This window comes from Balearica regulorum, chromosome 1 (assembly GCF_011004875.1).
Source record: "Balearica regulorum gibbericeps isolate bBalReg1 chromosome 1, bBalReg1.pri, whole genome shotgun sequence".
Lineage (NCBI taxonomy): Eukaryota > Metazoa > Chordata > Aves > Gruiformes > Gruidae > Balearica > Balearica regulorum.
Genome location: NC_046184.1, coordinates 57,640,902 through 57,660,816, shown reverse-complemented (window position 1 = coordinate 57,660,816; position 19,915 = coordinate 57,640,902). Strand labels below are relative to the sequence as shown.

Here is a 19,915-nt window from a genome sequence, read left to right as displayed (position 1 = left end):
TTTGTGCTTCACACAAGGACAAACTGCAGCCAGGCAGGAGGCTTCCAGATGTCTCTGAAACTTGAAACGGGTGACATCTCTTCCCTCACTTCCCTACCCCCGGCCAGAGAGGAGCCCAAAGCCCTGAGCACCCCCTGCACAACTGGGGCTGGTTCACCCCACCTATTCCAGGTTTCTTCAGCACTGACCTCTGGGCCGGGCACCTTCACTTTGGTGTAATTGCACAGCGGAGCCTGGCATTTCTTGATGCGCAGCCCCCCACCCCGTTTCTTTTGGGACCCTCTCTAGCAGTTCCCCTTCCCGATGCCAGCTGGCTTTCCGGGGACACCGGAGCTCCCCCCCCCCGGACCTCCTATCACCTCTGCCAAGATTGCAAATTGCTGCTTCAGGGGTTCATTTGGGGGGCCGCGGGGTAAAACCGAAGGTGAGGACTCTACTGTGTGCACACTGCTGAAAATCCCTGCCTGAAAGAAAACCCTGCCTGGATAAGGGCTGGGCTCCTGGCGGTCCCTTCCTGGGGCAGCAGCGGTTCAGCTCGTCCCTTCCTGGGCTTCAACTTTGCCCGGGGCCAGCGGGGTGGGAGAGGGACAAGGCTCAGCTCCAGCATCGCCCTGGTCCTACACCGCCCCGGGGCCGGCCCCCCCGTTCCGTGCGGCTCGGCGGCCTCGCCCGCCCCGGCGGCTCCATTGGCTGCGGGCGGCCGGGGCGGTGGCGGTTGGCTGCCATTGGCCTGCCGGGCCCTCCCAGGAAGTTTGGGGGGGCAGGAAAGAAAAGTTTTTTTGAGTGTTTTTTTTTTCTTTTTCCTCCCCCCCCCCTTTTTTTTTAATTAAAAAAAAAAAGTGGGGGGGAGGAAAAAGGCGAGCGGGGAACGCGGGGCGGGCGGCGGAGCGGGCATGGTGGGGCCGCGGAAGCCGCCCGGCCGCTGAAGCCGCCCCGCCGCCCTGGCTGCCAGCGCCCGGCACCGCCGCGACCCCGGCCCCGCCGCCGGCCGCGGCGCCCCCGCCATGACGGTGAGTCGGGACCGTCCCGCAGCGTTCGGGATTTGGGGGGCGGGGGTCTTCCACCCGATCACTCTCCTTCCTCTCGGTCGGGCCTTGGGGGTGCCCGCCGGGAGCCTGTGGGGTTGGGAAGGGGCGGCGGGGCCCCGCAGCTGTCAGCCATCGCCTCCGCCGGGTCCCTCCGCTCCCTGCCCACCGCGGGCACCGCTGCTCCCCGGGAGACTCTGGCCCTGACGGGTATCCGAGGCTGTGGCTGAGGCTCAGTGCCTCCTTGCCTCCCTTCCCCATCACCGCCGCGCCCCCCTCCAGGGCTCGCCGCGGCCGCTCGGTAGAATCGCTTCATTAGCGGCGGGCACCACCCAACCTAGATAGAAATCGGTAACGCTGCGCCTAAGTGTCAAGTGGGCTGAGGCCTGCCGAGCTCATTGCATGGATGACCGCGGTTGGATGCGAAATCCGCATCCCCCTGGGCATGGGGAGCTCCTGCTCCCTGTGGGAACCAGATGTGGTTTCAGGGCAGGGAGCATCCCACCCCTGGGGCGAGCCTTGCCTCTGCGTGGACGTCTGCCGGCCCCGAAAGGAAGGCTGTTGAGCAGATTGGGGTAATGGAGGTGACAGGCTGGGCTGTGCCCGCTGGCGTTTCACACGGGGGTGGTGGGAAAGGGAGAGCCTGTCACCCGCTTGCGTTTGTGGCATGTATAGATTCAGGACCTGCATGTGTGCTCTAGCCTGGGAGCGGTTTTGCTTCCACCAAACTGAGCTGGAGCAGTTTTGCTTTGTGTTTTGGCCTGGGGCCCGTGCCTTGTGGAGTGGGTTCCTTTTTCGGAGGAGAGGAGACATTGTGCTTTCCAGGAGGCCAAAAGCCCCCCCTCACCGTCTCTCAGAGGTGAGAGGAAGCAGCGCTCCAGGACCTGTGGTTCTGAGGAGCTTTTGGGAGTGGGAAGAGCAGGAGGGTCGACGATGGCAGAGGCTGGCGATGGAAGGAGCACACCTGACCATCCCATCCCTCCCCTCGGACACAGAGCTTTCACAGCCTTCCGCAGCTTCTTCTCTGCTTCTCCATCCCAGCGCCTCCGTACCACCCAGGAGCCATTCTTTCGCTCCCACCCCGTCCCCTTTCCTTCTTTGGTGTTTACATTCTTCAGATACTTGCAGGCTGTTATCACCTCCCCTGTAGCCCTTCTTCAGCCACAGCAGGCAGCTGCCTCTCCTTAACCTGCTGTTGTAAGCCAGTCCTTCCAGACATCGCCTATGTCCCCAGCTGCTTGGGACCCCCTCCGGTGCCTCTACCTGGCCAGCTGTGGGGCTGAACATATAACTCTGGTGGGTATGGATGCAACCAGGCAAAATTGCTGCTGCCACCTCCCAAGCCGAAGCCTCGCCATCCGCAGCCCAGAGCTGTGCTGCAGGGCTGTACGTTTTGCTGGGGGTGCATCCTGCTGCATCCTTGCCTCTCCGGCATCCGGATCTCTCCCAGCGATTCGGCTTTCCTGGACGTTTCCTCCTCTCACTGCCAGGCCGTTTCCTCTGGATGGGGGGGTTTGGTTTGAATCTTGCTCTCTTCTCTGCTGGTATCCTGAGCTTTTTATGCCACATGAAGAAACTGGATTTGGTTGTGGGGAGGGGGAGAAAAGTGGCTTTAAGCACTTTGTGCATCAATCAATGCCTCATCCTCTGGTACCGGCCCTGCTATGACAAGAATAGTTCAAAGCCAATTCCAGAGCTGCGGCTCTGCATCTGGGGGTGGCAGTGAAAATGGGGCTGGCAGGGAAAACGGGAGCCCTGTGCAATTCTCCTGCTTGAGAGAAGCACTCCAGGGGTATTTTTCAGCCCTGGTGTTGCATTGGGGGCAGTAACAGGGCAGCACGTGGCAGCAGCAATTCTGGCAGGGCTTTGTGTTGGTTTTCCCAGCGGCATATATCCCTTTAATGTTCCTTATTTCAGCACCTAATGCTTTGGGATTGTAAATCCTCAGTGAGATGAGACCTAGCTGATCTGTACAACACCCCCAGCCAGGAGTCCTTTCTCTCCCTATAGTGTTTTTCCGCCTCCGTGGAGCCTGCCCGGCTCTCTTCTGCCGTGCGCACGTGTGTCCTGGGAGGGGGAAGGTTGTGCTTTGACGTTTCGCCTCCTTTCCTTCCCTCCTGCCGCTCCCAGTTCAGAGCCGGAGCTGAAGTCACCGGATTGGAAGGGATAACGGGAAAAAGGGTGGAGCTGCTGCCACAGGGAAGGAATTAATTTTCAGGGCACTTTTTCAGGGCAGCAGCAGAGCCGGCGGGACATCTGGGTCCGTAGGGACAGGGATGCGTGCGTCCCCCTTGTCTCCCAGCCACTGGCAGCGCCCGTCACCTCTGCGGGAGGTGAGGCATGGGAGCCCCCTGTGCCATTTCACTCTGGTTTCCCTGCCTGCCCCTCTTCCCTGGCGGCTCAGGGCTGCTGTCAGACACTTCTGGCCAGGCCTGAAGCTGCAGCAGCCGGTGACCCTCCCCTTGGCGGACCTGCCCACGCCTGCTCAAACCAATAGCTGGAGTGCCAGGGTGGGCTGGCACGTACTGGGCTCTTGCTGCCCCATAACCTTGGGTGTAACCCAAGAGCAGCAGCTCGGGGAGATGAAAGCAGGGGAAGGCTTGGCCCGGCTGGGCGGCCAGGGAGCTGGGCTTGCGGGACAGTCACGGCCAGCCACTGGGCTTGTTTTGGGGTCATGGAGTGGCTGTCAGCTTGCCGAGCCACCCCTTCTTGCCTACTCGGTCTCGACTGGTGGTTGTGGCACATGGGGACTGCTGGTGGCTTCTCTGGTGCTGGGAGGTCCATCACTGGCACCGTCACCTCTCCGGCACTGTCCCCACCTGGTTCGCCTGCAGGAGAAGGGGCAGATCGACAAATTGTGGCTTCCCAGGGAGAAGAGGCGTTGGGCTGAATTATTTGGTGGTGCAACTTCTGCGGCGTCAGCAGAGTTGGGAGGAGGGACCAGCTCGAGCCTGTTTGGCTGACAGCAAAGCCGGGGAGAGCGGTTCCCCTGAGTCAGCTCTCCGGCACTTCACCTTGGGAAGGAGATAAACTGGTTGGGATGCCGCACTGGTGGCGTGAGGTTAGGAGGAGGCGGGGAGCGGGGGGAAACTTCTTTCTAGCATGGGGTCATCTGGGTGAAACTCTGTTCATCCTCATCTTCAGTAGCAGTGGCTGAGGCTGGGCAGAGGACATGCTCTGCAGCAGGAGGGAGCAGAGAAAGAGCGGGGCAGTGAGAAAGGAGCCCCCAGCATCTCGGGGAGGATTGAGTCTTGGAAAAGGTCAAGTCTCTGAGAGAATCAAGCGCTGGTTCTGACTCTGATTTCATCTCTACCCTGGGGCACATTATTTAAAGGCAACATGTTTTCACAGCTGTTGAATTGCCTCTTGTACATTTGCGGTGAGGGCTGTTTTGTGGAGAGCTACTTGTGTCTTTAATAAGTGATCGGTGGTAAAGTTACCAGAGGGATGTAGCTCTGGGGCACGGATGGCCAGGGTTTGGACAAGGTGCGTCTGGTTCTCTGTCTCCGAGGCAAGCCCTGTTAGTGGCAGAGGAACACTCCATTCTGTCCGCTTTCCTTGCCTCTGCCTCCCCCTCTCTGAATAAATACCTTCAAGGCACCTTGTAGAAACCTCCCTGCTGCATATTTTCCTTTATTTTTTTTTTTAAACCTCTTTCCTTATCTCCTCCTTCCTCTTATAGGAACGACTGCCTGCTGCTGAGAGCTAAATCCAGTCCTTCTCCACCGGGTCCTACACCCTCATGGGTTTCCTAAAAGTGATGCCGGGCTATTCCCACTGTTGCTCTGACAGTGGGGACTCACCTGCCACTCCCTGGCATGAAAACCCCTTTTGTGGGTCACTCCCAGGCAGTAACCCTCTGTTTTGTCCTTTCCTCTCCAGCCAGATCTCCTCAATTTCAAGAAGGGATGGATGTCCATCCTGGACGAGCCAGGAGAGGTAAGCCTGAGGCAGGGGTTTGCCTCTTCCCCAGCCCCTGTTGCTAGAGATCCCCCAGTGAGCAGCTGATTTCCTTCCCTCTCACTCACTGAGGTCGCTCCTGCTAGGAAAGGCAGTGGGAAGCTTTTGGTGGAGGTGCCTCGCTCTGTGTGCGGGCATGGAGATTCACTCAGCACCCCTCTCCCAGCCGAGGGGTGCAATGGGGAGCTGGAAGGGACATGGAGGAGGGGAAAGAGAAGGCCAAGAGGTCGCGGCGCAGAGCGTCCCTCCCTGTTCCTACATTTCCCCCGGTAACTGCCTATCCATTTCCCTCCTGTCTTTTCCCTTCCCTCCCCCTGCCCGATCGCCTGCAGTGGAAGAAACATTGGTTCGTGCTGACCGACTCGAGCCTGAAGTATTACCGGGACTCGAACGCAGAGGAGGTAAGCACGGCCAGCCTTTCTCCAGACCTCTCTTCCTTCCTGGCCAGGGAGGAGAGGAACACAGCCCTGGCATGACCAGCACGCTCCAGGGAGAAGCGGCAGCGTCTTGTTCTGAAAGGCACCGGAGGTGGCGAGCTGCCCTTTGCCAAGGGGTGACAAAGAGGACGGGTGTCTGGCAGGGTGGTGAAGCCTGTGGGGGCTGTCAGTGGCCGAAGTTGAGGAGAAGGGCTGGTCCTGTGGCTGGGCATCTCTGACACTCTCAGTCCACACTACTGGCTGCCCCTCAGATTAAAAGAGGCCACACTGTGCCGGGGAGCTGAGACTGGCTCCTGGAGAGCTGTGGGGTGAAGGCAGAGGTGGCCTGCGCTTTGGTTAGGGTGCCGGCAGGTGACAGGGCCTTTTGCAAAGCCGAGTTTGCACTGATGTCCTAGCGGGTGGCTGTGCTTGCAGGCTGATGACCTTGACGGAGAAATCGACCTCCGCTCCTGCACGGACGTGACAGAGTTTGCAGTGCAGCGCAACTATGGCTTCCAGATACACGTGAGTGTCTGGCACCACATGGACGCACAGTGGAGGCACCAAGAGACACTGGGTGGGAATGCGTGCTCCCTCCCTGTGCCAAGATGCCGAGAGGCAAGCCGTGCAAACCTTGTGCCAGGATGGTGGCCTGGCAAGGCTGGTTGGTGACACGAGTGCTGCCTGCCTGCAAAGGAAGGAGTAGAAGGAGGCTTTGCAGGGCTGGCCAAAGGCTGTGCTGTAGGCTGCCCAGGAGCAAAGCTAAACACCAGGAGTGTTTACTTGACCCGTTGGCTGAGGCAGCTTCTCTAAAGCCGTAGGGAGGGAGTGGTGAGCACTGCAGATCTCCATGTAGCCTAGCTGACTGTGCTCTGAGTAACAACCTGTACCCTGGATCCAGCCCCAGCACAATCCTGTCCTCTGCTACTTGCTGTAGCAGCAGGAGGTGGCTGCTAAAGCAGCACAAAACCCGGTATTTCTGTGGGTGTGCAGGGTTGGGCACTTCACGGTCTGGGTTTCTTTCCCTTGGCCTGCTGCTGTACCCCAGCGCTGGTGCCCAGCTCCCAGCGCCTGGACGGCTGGATTGCACCAGCTCACGTTTGGCAAGTGTGCCAGCAAAGTTTCTTTTGCTTTTGCTTGGAGACGATCTCATGGAGGATGTGTAACGGGCTTCCCCGCAAAGAGGTGTCTCCGTTCACACCACTCCACCTGACCACAAGAGTCTTTGAGACAGCGGGTGGCCTCTCTAGCACTGTCTGCCACCCCTGCGAGTAGGTGCTCGGGGGTCTTGGGGAGCGAGTGGGAGCTGCCTGCACCTCTGCCAGGCACTGACAGAGCCTCTATTGCCTCCCTGGTGCAGACGAAGGATGCCGTCTTCACCCTGTCAGCAATGACCTCGGGCATCCGGCGCAACTGGATTGAGGCCTTGAGGAAGAACGTGCGCCCGGTCAGTGCTCCAGACGTCACCAAGTAAGAGCTGCCCGGCGCTGCTGCTTCTCTTTCCCCTCTTGCTGACCTTCTCCCCTAGCAGGCAGGGACCAGGAAGGTCCCTCTGGAAATCCAGCTGCTCCCAGATCAGCCCTGCCCTCGGCTCATCCTGAACATGGCCTGGAGACGCCAGCCAGTGGCAGGGGTTGAGAGCCTGTTGGCTCCCGCTCTTGCACCTGCTTTTTTTTTCTCACCACATCAGTTTAGCCCAGTTTCTCCACCAGCATGGCTGGAACTGGGGGTGAATCCTCCCTGCCCCATGGAGGAACCCGTTTCCCTGAGGGATGGGATACTACAGGCCCAGCCCCATGCTCAGGGTGGGGTTTTGTAAGGCCGGACTGAGCAAGAGCTGATCCTTGGGGAGTTGGCGGTGCCTCCGTCAGCATCCTTTCCCACGCAATGCCTCTCCTTTACCGGCTGCTGCTCTGGTTTCAGGCTGTCTGACTGCGATAAGGAGAACTCCTTCCGTAACTGTGTCCCCCAGAAGGGCTCACTCCGGACAGAGGAGCAGCAGCGGCCGGGCTCAGGCTCCGAGGGGAACTCAAAGGGTGGTCACTGGAAGGCAGATGGGCAGCGCCATGCCTTTGACTACGTGGAGCTGTCTCCCTTGCCACAGGACCCCGGGAATCAGGGGTCCCTGCAGAGGACGAGAGGGAGCTTGAGGACCTCCGACCGAACTCCCAAGCACGAGGAGCTAGAGCGGGATCTGGCTGTCCGTTCAGAGGAGAGGCGGAAATGGTTTGAGACCCCTGACGGCAGAGTCCCAATTAGTGATGGCCTGACAGGGGACTCTTCCCGCAAGGCGGGGGAGCAGGACCTCCCCGCTCCCCCGCTTTCAGAGGACCAGCGGATTCGGCTGAATGAGGAGATAGAGAAGAAGTGGCTGGAGCTGGAAGGCCTTCCCTTGAAGGACTCACGGCAGGTGCCCTTGACAGCACTGCTGAACCAGAGCAAGGGGAGCCACGGAGACACCAACGAGGCACTGAGAAAGGAGGTAAGAGCATCCCTCCTCTCTGAAACTGGGATTCTGGTGGCCACTTAGTGTGGTCCCTGGCAGCAGGAGGCTGCAGAAGAGCAATGCAGAGGTGCAGGGAGATGTTCGTTCTTTCTGGCTCCGTTTGCCACCCCTTGAGTGCATGGGAGCTTTTGCAACCAGATAATGCAAGGATGGAGACCTGCTCTCACACATCTGGAGAGGCTCCCCAGGCCACGTTTTGGTCCAGAATAAGTTAGTTGATGGCACTGCTTGCATGGAGTCTGCGTTTCCTGGGAGTACCTCCACAGCGTCTCTTCTCTGGCTGTTCCCAAGCCTGCAAGCACTTCACCTGGCAGCCTTTGAAAGGAGCCATGCACTTGTCTGTCATCCCACCTATGTGTGCAGCGGTGGCTTCCTCCAGCATGGGTCCACCTCTGGAAGTTGGGATGTCTCCTCCCCTCCTTGCTAGTGCTTACCAGGCTGGGGCTGGCTTTGCCGGTTTGGTCCCTTGGCAGGCTGCCATTCCCGTGGGAAGCAGATATTGCCGTTGGCTGAGCACGGTCCTCCTCATCTCTAAGCCTGCTGTTCAGATGTGGCATGTTGGTCAGGTTGCAGCACTTTCCCACCCCTGGCTGAGCATCTCTCTCCCCTCCCTGGCGCAGGTCCAGTCACTGCGGGCACAGCTGGAGTCCTGCCGGGCCCAAAATGAGAGCCTTCGGGAGGCAGCAAAATCCCAGGGAGACAGCCACGTGCCCCGGGGGTACATCTCGCAGGTGAGTGGGGCACTGGACAAGAGACTCTGATGTCACTCAAAGTCCCAAACTGGGAAATGTCAGGACTCAGCTCATTGCCAAGCAGGTATCGCTAATCATTGGGTTGCCATGGTGACCCTAACTGGGCCCACTTGTAATCAATGTTAATTACGTAAAGGCTGGTGTGTGTGGCCTGGCCTTAAAGGGGACAGAGTATAAACAGGGAGGAGGAGAGTTAGGGGAGAGGTGCAGGATCTGTGCACCGTTTTGTGCGTGGGTGTGATGCTGGCCTGGGCTGGGCTAGGGGTATGAGCTGTCCCCCTGCTCAGGAGTGGGTCAGCAGCTTTCTGCTGAGCCGCCTGCGTGTTCCTTGGCGCTTTGTAGCTCACCACATGTGGTTCTTGCTAACAGGGGCTCCTGAATCCCCTGTTAAGAGCAGTCCGTCAGGCCCTGGGGAGCTCCCGTGCCAGCCAGTGCCACCCAAGTCCTGAAGGTCACTCTGACAGCACAGCCTGTTTGTTTGCTGGGATGGCACGTGGGAAAGCCCCAAAGCAGAGTTTGCTCACACTTGAGCCTCTCGCTTCTCTTTGTTTATTTATTCCCCCCCACGGAGTCATCCAAAGCAAGCAGGATCACATCCCGCAGGGATTTCCTGGAGGGAGGCTGCTGTTCCACCACACTGCGGGGATTTCAGGATGCGCCCTGTGTGTTGAAAGATGCTAGGGGTCGGGGGCGGGGAGGAAATTGTGGCTCGTGAAGCCTGTTGCAGCAGGCAACCTAGCCCAGATAAAGAAACCCACGAGTCCCGTGGTGCCCAGCCCAGCCACTTACCAGTCACTCTGGCATCTTGATTTAATATTTACAGCTCACAGGCCTCTTTATGGTCAAAAAAAGCAAAAGGAGTGGGGAGGAGTGACACCTTATCTGCCTAATAACTTGGCTCAAAAGGGATTTCACATCTGAGGCCAAGCTTGGCCTTTCCCCAAAGGGCTTGTTCTCTCTCTGTCTGCCAAGGTTCACAGCCAGGCTGTGGACAGATCACCGAATTGATCCCTCGCCTTTTACTCTCCTTGGAAGGATCTGTGAAGCTTCCCAGCTTCCCTTGTCTCAGCAGGGAGGAGTAGCCAGCAAGGATTTGCGTTCCCACAAGGTGCTGCAGTGCCCTTTATATCAGCCTTTGCCTTAGTACTAGGGGAAGGAATGGGATGACAAGGGGCTGTTGGGGGATGCGATGGCTTCCTGGCTCTCTGCTGTTGTCTTAAAGGCTTTTTAAAATTATATTCTGGCATGGTTTGGTGGTGAACAAATCCTGAGAGGCTTGTGGCTGTGCTGCCAGTGTCTGGAGGGAAAGCTCTGAGGTGGGAACCACTTTGCTTTGTTGTAACACCAGTTAGCCACAGTGCCCAGTGCTGAAAGAACCATCCTCTTGGTCTCGGAGCCGTCAGAAAGGAGGGCAAGCTGTGTGAGGAGGATCCCTACCCATTAGGCTTTGGGGAGGACTCTTTGGCAGCCGTCATCAGGCCGCAGGGCAGTACAGGGTGTCACTTTTCAGGAGAGCCGGCTCAGTTTTCATTGATTCCAGGGGATGCTGCTTCATTTAAAAGGCAGATACCGAGATGCGGTTCCCGCTGTTTGTCTCCTCCAGCCAGGCAGTGCAGCCTGGTTGGAGAGTCTGGATGGGGTGTCAGGCACATTATTTCCAGCTCTTGGCCCAAGAGGGACATTCCTGTCTTGCTGCTTCAGTTTTAAGAAGAGCAAGAGGAATGTTTCTTCCTCTGCAAAGCTCAAGGGAGTTGCAAGATGTGTGGTCCTGTCAAATGATTGTGTTCAGTGATAAAAGTGCCACCTCGCTTTCAGAAGGAAAAGATTCTCCTGGGAAGTGGTCTCACTTCTCTCAAAATGGCCCTGGACTTAGGTGAGGTTTGGAAAGGCAAACATCAGCCTAGCCAGGTGCCTGGCCTGGCCTGAGCCCTTCCTCCTGCCCTCCTGGTCCCTCACCCCTCCTTTCGCTGGCACGGCAGGAGGCCTGTGAGCGCAGCCTGGCCAAGATGGAGTCGTCCCACCAGCAAGTGATGGAGGAGCTCCAGAGGCACCACCAGCGGGAGCTGGAGCGGCTGCGGCAGGAGAAGGAGCGGCTGCTAGCGGAGGAGGCTGCGGCAACGGCAGCAGGTAAGAGCAGACACCAAGCTGTGCCCCTGCTCAGTGGGTCCCTCCTGCCTCTCCCAAATGTCTCTTGGGAGAAACCAGTCATCCCAGTCATCTGGAGCCACACTGCTGACCCTACTGGTGTGATGCTGATGCTCAGCACATTCTTGTAGGCAGGCAGGACTGGCAGAGATGGCAGAGAGCTCCCACGCTGCCCTGTGTTAGTCTCCTTGGCAGCGCTTGGTGTGTCAGGATGATCCTGGGGCGTGGAGAAGATGGGGGATGCCCCAAGGGCAGAAGGGATGAAGGAGGAACCTGCAAAGACAGGCCTAGGAGTCTGCAGCAGCAAGAGCTTGGCTGGTTCCCTGGTGTGGTTTCCCCAGATGTGCCAGAGCTGGCACAACCTGATCCCCTGTCTCTCGTTCCCCTCTGCAGCCATTGAGGCACTGAAGAAAGCCCACCGGGAGGAGATGAATAAGGAGCTGGTCAGGACACGAAGCTTACAGCAGTGCGGCTCAGTCTCAGATGCCCTCCAGAAGCAGCACCAGTAAGAAACCACCTCTCCTGCTCCCCTTGCCCAATGCTGCTGCCCTGTGCCAGTGTCACCGCACCCCATCTGCAGCCATAGCCCCCAGCTGTCTCCCCTGCCACCTGCCCAGCTCCCTCCCCAGGGATGGTGGGTGCCCAGTGGTGACTGCCAGGGCTGCTGCCAGGGCAGGGAGGTCTATCCCCTGCTTCGGTCTTTTCCCCTGTAGCACCTCTGTTTTCCCTATAGCTTCTTCCCTCTACTTTCTTTACGGAAAGCTCCTCCATTTCTCCTGCATGGCTTGAAGCTTCTAGAAGCACTGCACACGTGTGCGGGAGGGTGGAAACTGAAGCCTTGGTCCACAGGGGACGTTATTTTGTGCCAATGACTGATGTGGGCAGAGGCTGCCCGTGACAGGGGGAAGGTGGCCAGGGACTGGCGAGGATTGTGAAGCAGTGATGAGTTGGTGCCTCTTTGACAGGTTGGACGTGGATTCCCTGAAGCGGGAGCTGCAGGTGCTTTCTGAGCAGTACTCCCAAAAGTGCCTGGAAATTGGGGAGCTCACCCAGAAGGCAGAGGAGCGGGAGCAGATGCTGCAGTGCTGTCAGCAGGAGGGGAAGGAGCTCCTCCGGAAAAACCAGGCAAGAGAATGCCTTTCCCTGCCAGCAGAGACCACAGAGCGCATTCCTCCCTCGCACAGCACAGCCCCTCTGTTAAAACTCCCCTATTTGTTCATATTTCTTCCCTTCTGAGACTTTGTCATCAGAAAGAAAAATAATCAAGAGTTAGAGGCTGTAGCTGGGCCTGTCTTAACTATGCTGCTAAGTCTGGCAAGTGTATTCTTTTCTGCTGGTTGTAGGTGCTGCCATCACCTATGGGCAGGGGGTTACTAGAAGATCTCTAAGCTGGAGTAGGGCTGGCATGAAGATGGAGAGGTCAGGACAGCAGAGAGGCCTGTGCCATGGCTACTCTGATGTCATTTGGTTTTTCCTGCAGGAGCTGCAGACCCGCCTCTCAGATGAGATCGGGAAGTTGCAAAGCTTTATTTCATCACGGAGCTCTGGGGACCGCTCTCTGCACAACAACGAGCGGAGCTCCTGTGAACTAGAGGTATGATGATCCCCCCGGGCTGCCCTGCTGCCTCCAACCTCACCCCGTGCCGGGGGTCTCCTCCTTGCGGCAGTTTTGACTTGGAGCAGGTAGGAGGGAGGTGCCGGATGGAGCAGCAGGGCTGGTGCAGGAAGGAGGTACGCACAAGCTTCCCCTCCGCTGCTCTCCCGGGGCGCTCACGCCGCTTCCTGCCCCGGCCCTCCTGGTCCTTCCTTCCTTTTCCACTGCCGCGCTTGCGCTGGGGCCCGCCGGCCTTCCCGAGGCGGTGGCTCTTGAGTCACCTCTGGTTCCTCTCCCCCCCTGCCTGGCCCAGGTGCTGCTCCGGGTGAAGGAGAATGAGCTCCAGTACCTAAAGAAAGAGGTACAGTGCCTCCGGGAGGAGCTGCAGATGATGCAAAAGGTTGGTGTTTACTGGAAGCCATTGGGAAAGCGGCGGGAGAGGGGAGCGAGGGGACCACCACGGCTGCACGTCAGCAGGGTTTGGCTGGGTTTGATGGGATGCTCAAGCCAAACCCTCTCGGCACCTGTGCTCCTCATCCCTGCTTGCTCCCAAACACGTAGCAGGCACATGCTCCGAACAGCGCAGGCTGGTGTAGAATTGCCTTGTACAAGGGAAACGTCACGGAGACTTTGCTGCTGGTTTCCCCAGATGTATATACATATAAGCATGGACAAGCCAGGAGCCCTTTCCCAGGTGGGAAGCCTGGATGAAGCCTGCCCGGCACTCCACTTCCCCAGCTGCCTTCTCTATCCCCTAGTTGTCCCCTCGCTCAGTGGACATGTTTCCTTGGACTGTTGCTGCGTGTGCTGCTCCCTCCGCTGGCAGCAGCTCCCTCCGCTGGCAGCAGCTCCTTCAGAGGGATTTTCAAAGACCCCTGCCGAAGGGGAACCTGAAAGAGGCTTTGAGATTCAGTGATGCTCCAGGAGTTTATAATTAACTTTCTCACTTAAGCTTTTTGTCACATAAGTGGCTGAGACCGGCCCTTTCAGTGGCCTGCATCTCTGGTGGGGTTTATTTTTCCCATACGGCTGGCCCAAACGCACATAAGCCATGGTAAAGCCCACATCGCCTCCTCTATCTCATGCTGCAGATCCCCGCTACTGCGGGACCAGCAATTCTGCCTTCCTCCCTGGCCCAGAGTTTGGGAAGCACTACCTCCACACTCTTCTGAATGGTTTTTGTGTGGCCCAGATTGGGATGGGCTTCAAACCTGGGGCTGGCTCTCCCCTCCTCACCTGCTGGTCCTTCGACTGGGCTTGCCTTGCAGCCCCCCTCCCTAATATCAGCCCTAAAACCTGTTAACCTCTCCTCTGGCAGGATAAGAGATTTGCCTCAGGGAAATACCAAGACGTCTATGCAGAGCTGAATCACATTAAGGTGCGCTCAGAGCGAGAGATCGAGCAGCTGAAGGAGCACCTGCGCCTGGCCATGGCGGCTCTGCAGGAGAAGGAGTCGCTGTGCAACAGCGTTGGCGAGTAACGGTGAGCACCGGAGATGCTGGGACGTCCCCTGTGGGTGCAGGTGGCTGAGACTGGCTGCCTTGCTTTGACAAGGGGATGGAAGCTGCCAGTTCCTCCTGCGCCACTCATGCTGAAACTTTAGGCTTAAACTTTTCCTTCTCTGCTTCTTGCATCGTTTTGTCCTGCACCCCTGGCCCTCCTGTTGTCCCTGATGTTCTCCCAAGGTCCCCAGCCCCCTTCTTGGCATGCTCCTGCAGCCAGCACCATGTGCTGCTCATCCAGTCTGGAGATGAGAGCCAGCCACACGCTGGCCTTTGCCCCGTGGCTTGGGTGACGGCGTTGGGGGCAGTTATGCGCTACCTACATAGGTGATGTTTCTGCTGCCTTCACCTTTGAAGTGGTTTCCCTATCGCAGCACGGAAACTTTAGGTCTGCATCAAAGCAGCCCTGACTAGACCCAGCCCTCCTCCTACGCTCGCCTGCGGGAATCCCTGCTGCGGCTGGGGAGGGAAGCAGGGTGACAGGAACGAGGGTGTCCTGTTGTCCGAAGCGCTTCTGCTTCTTGCTTGGGTGCTATGGGCATCAGGATTGGGGTCACCCTGCTCCACCAGCGCTTGCTGGTGGGCGCGGAGATGAGTGGGTCTGTAGCAGGGCACCAGGTGGCCATTTCCCGGGGGAGCAGGAGGGATGGTGTTTCTGTGCTCGGTGGGAGTCTTTCTGAACCATTTCTGGTTTTGTCTCTCTCTAGGTCTGCTCTTCATTTGTTTATCTGTTCTTGTTTTGTATTTGCTCCATTCCTCACTTGAGGGGAGAGGGAGGTTGAATCCCATCCGTTATCGCCTTGGCAAGGAGTCCCACCCACCCCCCCCCCAGCCTCCTCACTCCCCTTCCAAAGCTTTTTTGATGAACCCCTTTTGCCTGCATACCTGAGCACGTTGTTTGGACTGGCTCCTTACATGCACCTTCTTCAGGATTTTATATGTGAAAATTATATTTTATAGAGGAATTTTTTCCCCCCGGGCAGAAGGGGAAGAGGACAGGGAAAACTTTTACTACATCATCAGCATTTTCTAACCGGAAAAAGAGCATCTGGTTTTCCCCCCCTTCCCTAGCCCTATTGCTCCCGGCCACACAGCCACCTTCGGCACGTATTCCCTCTCTTCCAAATGTCTCCACGGCCTCCCTGGGATGTACGGTGAGGACCATGCTCCCCCCCCTCCCCGTGCCACCCCCAGGGACCTGCAGAGAAGACACGCAAGCCATAGGAGGGAGCCGCTGGGGCAGTCTGTCATGGACGTGCTTGCCTGGGACTTTTGAAAGAGGAGACCTTGGCAAGAGTCCGCATGATCAAGCTCACTCCGTGACTGTCCTTTGGCTCCTTCAAAAACCCGAATTGGCAGGAGCCCAGAGCCACGGGGCTTCTCCTTTCCAGGAAAGAGCTGTGAGGCTGCTACTGCACCTGCTGGAGCCAACCCCCCCCCAAGGTGGCGGCTGCTGCTGCTCTGCTCTACCCTTCAACTTTTAACTTAATAAAATCTTCCCCTTTTGCTGAGAAGAATGTATTTGTTGAGGAAAACATTTCCCAGTGTGGAAGTGTGTGTGGGGGGGACATTTTTCCAGGTTCCTGTGTGATTTTGGGACATCCTGACCTGTTACTTCCCTCCCTCTGGATTCAGGGAGGGAAAGCAATGGGAGCACCCCCAGCTGGAGAGCGAGAGGAGCCCTGCAGTGCCATTATCCAGCTGTCTGCCCCACTTTGGGGCTTGGGGGGGGAAATAATCTGCTTCACAACACCACTCCAAAAAAAATCCCACATGGAGCCTTAGCCCCATGGAGGAAGAGCTGAGCCTGGGCTGCGTTAGTAAATCCAGTATTTGGGGGGGGGGGGGCAGGTGCCACTGAAATTACTGGAAGAATAAACAGTATATATCAATCCGGGGGGAGATCAGAGGGATCGCGAATGCTTTCCTCCTCCTGTTTTGGGTGAAGCACAGCATTGCTTTTTTGGCAGGATGGAGGACCTGGGGGTGACTGCTCCTCATTCAGCCCCATCTAAATGTAAATGTGAGCTGTTGCTCTACAGAAAGGCTGCTGGCAATCATGGAAGAGCCCTAATTGTGAGCTTGTGCTTGCGCTGTGCAGTCTGCAGAGGGGAAGGCAAAGGGCTCAGGGAAGACTTGGATGGAGGTGATGGGTGTGTTGGCTGGGAGGCCGGAGTACTGTGAGACACAGGGATGGGAGCAGGGCTTAAGGATGTGGTGACGGCCGCAATGAGGAGAGTTAGGGCAGCACATCTTTGCTCTGTGCGGTAACTTCACCGTGGTGTTGGTGGCCCCTGGGGCAACGGGATGCAGGCAAATACAGACCCACTCCTCCACGGGCATGGCTGCAGCGTCTGGTTTCCCTGGGTAAGGCAAGCTGCTTCATAAGTCACAAATTCCGGTAAAACTGGGTTGCAGGCTTTTGTCACGTGCACGAAGCCCTTGGGCAACCCCGTGGATGGTGCAAGAGGCCACGCGCTGAGCTCAGCAGCTGGCTCCCCATTTCACCCATGCAGAGCCAGGGCTGGCTCTCGCTGGTGCTTGGCCTCCTGCCTCTGGCCTAAAAACCCTCTCATCCCTGCGTTGCCCAAGGTCCAGGCTTTTCCCTCTGCCTCCCAGCAGGACATGGCTGTTGCCATCAAGTTTGGGACAGGGCAAGCGTTTGGCATGCTGGGGTCTGAGATGGAAAGGCAGGCGAGAGGTGACAGAGCAGCTCAGGGCAACTGCTTCCAGGCTGCAGGGCTTGGTCTTGCCATGGGGGATTGGTAGGGACCAAGAAAGGAGGAAAAAAAGAGGAGTTCAGGGCACAGTGTTGCAGGCTGGGGTGTGTGTACATGGTTTTTAGAAAAAACAGCCACTGAAACGACAGTCTGCATGGTTGTAACTACTCCTGGGGAAGGAAACCCCCAAAAGTGGGACACGGGGGGCAAGCGGAGGGTGAGCAAGGGTTGAACCACAGACTGCAGGTGCACGCAGCTCTCCGGGGGTTTGATATCTTGTGTTTGTTTGGGTTGGTTTGTTGGCACGGTGTTTTGTTTTTTGTTTTTTTTTTTCCCCTTCCTGACTGGGAGCTGCTGACCCCGATAAACATGTCGTGTAAGCGCGGGCAAAATGTGTGGGTGCCTGACAGGCCCCTTCTCCAGGCTCTGTGGCTGCAGATCAGTTACCGGCTGGGCAGGAGTGTCCCGTCATCCCGGGGTGATGGGGGACTGCCGCCTCCCAAACTGGTGCGGTGTTAATCAGGCGGCCCCCATGTCCCCTGCGGCGGGGCGATACGGTTGCTCCGACGTCTCTGCATTGCTATCTTCTGGGTGCAGGGGAGCTGGGCGGGAGGAGAGTGGTGGGGAGAGGAGATGACCGAAATGCCCGCGAGCGACAGGCATGATGGCTGGCAGAGCCCAAAAAGCATCCCAAAACGATGCCTGTACCCCATCCACTTGCTCTCAGCTGGGTTGTGACTGTGAGAAATGTCCCAGCCTCAATCACAGGGAAAACCCACAGCCATGCGGCACCCTGGTTGCATGAGAGCCAGCATCCTGGCTCGCATAAGGAGCTTGCCCTTAAAGAACAGCTAGTAAATCTTTTAAAACAGTGGTAATCGATCCAGCAGCCAGCAGCAATGCCCCTTCGCCATTTATTGGCATCGTTAAAGCCCATTCTGCAGCTTCGTGCCAGGCTGACGGCACTGCGTTGCACACCGGGGACTCAGGGCTGAAGCTCTGATGGGAACAGCTGGAAAATCAGCCAGTTTCCCTGTTTTGCCACTAAAAAAGCACTGAAGCACTTCTATCTGACTGCCAGTAAGGCCAAGTCCCACTGCTGGGGATTTTGAGCCTCTTTGAAAATGGAAACCAGGTAAAACAAAATAATAAAATGCTGTCGCTGGCATTAGTTGCCAGAAGTGCCCCAGTGTGCTCAAATGACAACGAACAGCCGTCCTGCCGCTACAAGGCAGGGGCTGTTACCCGGCCGATCCGTAGCATGTCCACGATGGACATGATTTGACCATGTAAGACGAAATCCGCAGCTGGAAGTGCGTAAATCCCCACAGGGTCCGGTTGAACGAAGCGCAGGGAGGGAAAGGAAGGTAAATGGGGTTACGGAGAGGATTCCTCTGCCAGGCTCTGTCCTCTGGGGTCCATTGGAGAAATTCCAAACTCTGCCACCTAATGCCAGAAATGGGAGGCACTGGAGGCTTGGAGCAGTTAAGTAGTTCTCCTTGAGGAGAAAAGGGGGTGCAGGGGGTAACCCACCCCACCCTGGGCATGGTGGCAGCTTTCTGTGGCCAAAAATACAGGCATGAGCCCAAGCTGGGTACGGGGGACTGGGTGGCCCACGGGAATAATTTTTATTTCTGGATGAGCCCCCTCGTGCTGCCTGCAATGGGGTGCTGGTTGTACTGGACCCCACTTCCCAGAAGCAGCAGGGGGGCTTCCATTGCCCTGCAGCCTCTGCACCCCACCTCCAGCCCCGGCATCTCGCCAGGGGCCGGAAAACCCTTCTCAATCCTGGCCAGCACACGCTAAGGATGCATCGGTATAACAGTGCAGGGCTCATGGGGTGCTTTCCAATATCAAGTTGGGTGCTTTGGGGTTACCTTGACCAGGATCCCCCCCCCCCATGTCCAAGGCCAGCAGCAGCCTGATGAGCAGTGACCACCTGTATGCCTTCCCTCCACCGAGTTGCCTGGGGGCACAGGGTCTTTCCCCTATTTTGCCAGGCTAAAAATTAGGGAGCTAATCTGGATGAAAGGGTCAGAACCCGCATGTACAGGGGAGAGGGTGTTTGCCTGCTGGTGGTAACACCCATCAGCAGAGACTGAGCAGCTCTGGTCAGCTGCAGGAGCTGCCCAGGTGATCAGCTGAGATTAGACCCCTAATTTTCAGCTGGCTAAAGTGAGGTGAAGCTTCTGCCCTCCTCCCTCCCTGCCTCCCCCTGCTCTTGCCTCCCTGTCACTGCGCTGCCCTGATAATGGCTGCCTGGGTTTTAAGGCTGGAGGCTCTGTGGTCAGCCCACGGTGATGTGCCAGCCCTGGGACTTGGGGCTGATGCTTACACCCACACTCCCATCTACCCTCAGAGCCCAGCGTACGGGCAAGCCACTTCTGGCGGTTAAAAACTTGGATGCAAATAACAGCAGATGGTGCCTTATCTGCATGTGCCTGGGTTGCCTACGTGCAGGCAGCCAGCGATGGCGGTTTATGCTCGGCTAGGAAAACCGAGAGGTCCTTCGGCCGGTCAGAGCATTGTACAGAGGCCATCAGAGCTCGCCGCCTGCGGGCTCCGTGTGGGATGGAAAGCGAGGTATTCATTAGATCTTAAGCAAAAAAAAAAAAAAAAACCAACCTCAGGGGAGATGGGAAGATGGTTGTTCCTCTCTGTAATTAGAATCTCTTTGCTCTTAATAAAATGAAGTGGTTTGCAGGTGCTGTGAACCTTTCCTGCTCCCCAAATGAAGTGGGGCATGTGAAAAGAGCGGTACCAGGGAGGGAGGCACAAAGGGATGCCCGCGGTGGGATGTGCTCCTGCCACCACTGGGAAAGTATGAGGGGGCCAAGTGCCTCCTCCCAGACAGAGCCGTGCTGCACCCTCACCTACTACGCGTGTGTGTCGGGGAGGGGGCATCAAATTCTATTTCTATTTCTATTATTTCTATTTCTATTTTATATTTCTTCTATTATTTCTATTTCTCCTATTATCTCTATATTTATATCTATTTTTATTTATATATCTATATCTATTTTTATATATATTTCTGTGTGTCCCTGGCTGATGGTTTTTATGCCCCTGGGCATCCAGGACGGGTGGTGGTTACGGAAAGGGGCTCGCGGTGTATTTTCACACCCTGCTGAAGCACCGGGGCATTTGGAGGTGCCGGGGTTCACCTCTGAGCGCCACAAGGCGTGTCGGTGAGCACCAGGCGGCTGTGCCCATGTGTTTTTAAGAAATAAACGGTAAAACATCATCTAAAGGGCAAGATGATGATAGCGGCTGCATTTAATCTCCCAGGAACAGC

General features: G+C 57.2%; 1 protein-coding gene across 1 annotated transcript; it reads left to right on the top strand.

The window, feature by feature from the left end:
* The first annotated feature begins 871 nt into the window (after positions 1–871).
* Positions 872–15,417, top strand: TRIOBP (TRIO and F-actin binding protein). The gene is made up of 14 exons (XM_075752865.1): positions 872–1,010; positions 4,908–4,964; positions 5,318–5,386; positions 5,837–5,926; positions 6,762–6,871; positions 7,325–7,883; positions 8,528–8,638; positions 10,639–10,786; positions 11,198–11,309; positions 11,770–11,929; positions 12,285–12,398; positions 12,712–12,798; positions 13,717–13,880; positions 14,608–15,417. The coding sequence occupies exons 1-13, from the start codon at positions 1,005–1,007 to the stop codon at positions 13,876–13,878; spliced, it is 1,785 nt and encodes a 594-aa protein (XP_075608980.1). The 5' UTR covers positions 872–1,004; the 3' UTR covers positions 13,879–13,880; positions 14,608–15,417.
* The last annotated feature ends 4,498 nt before the right edge of the window (positions 15,418–19,915 follow it).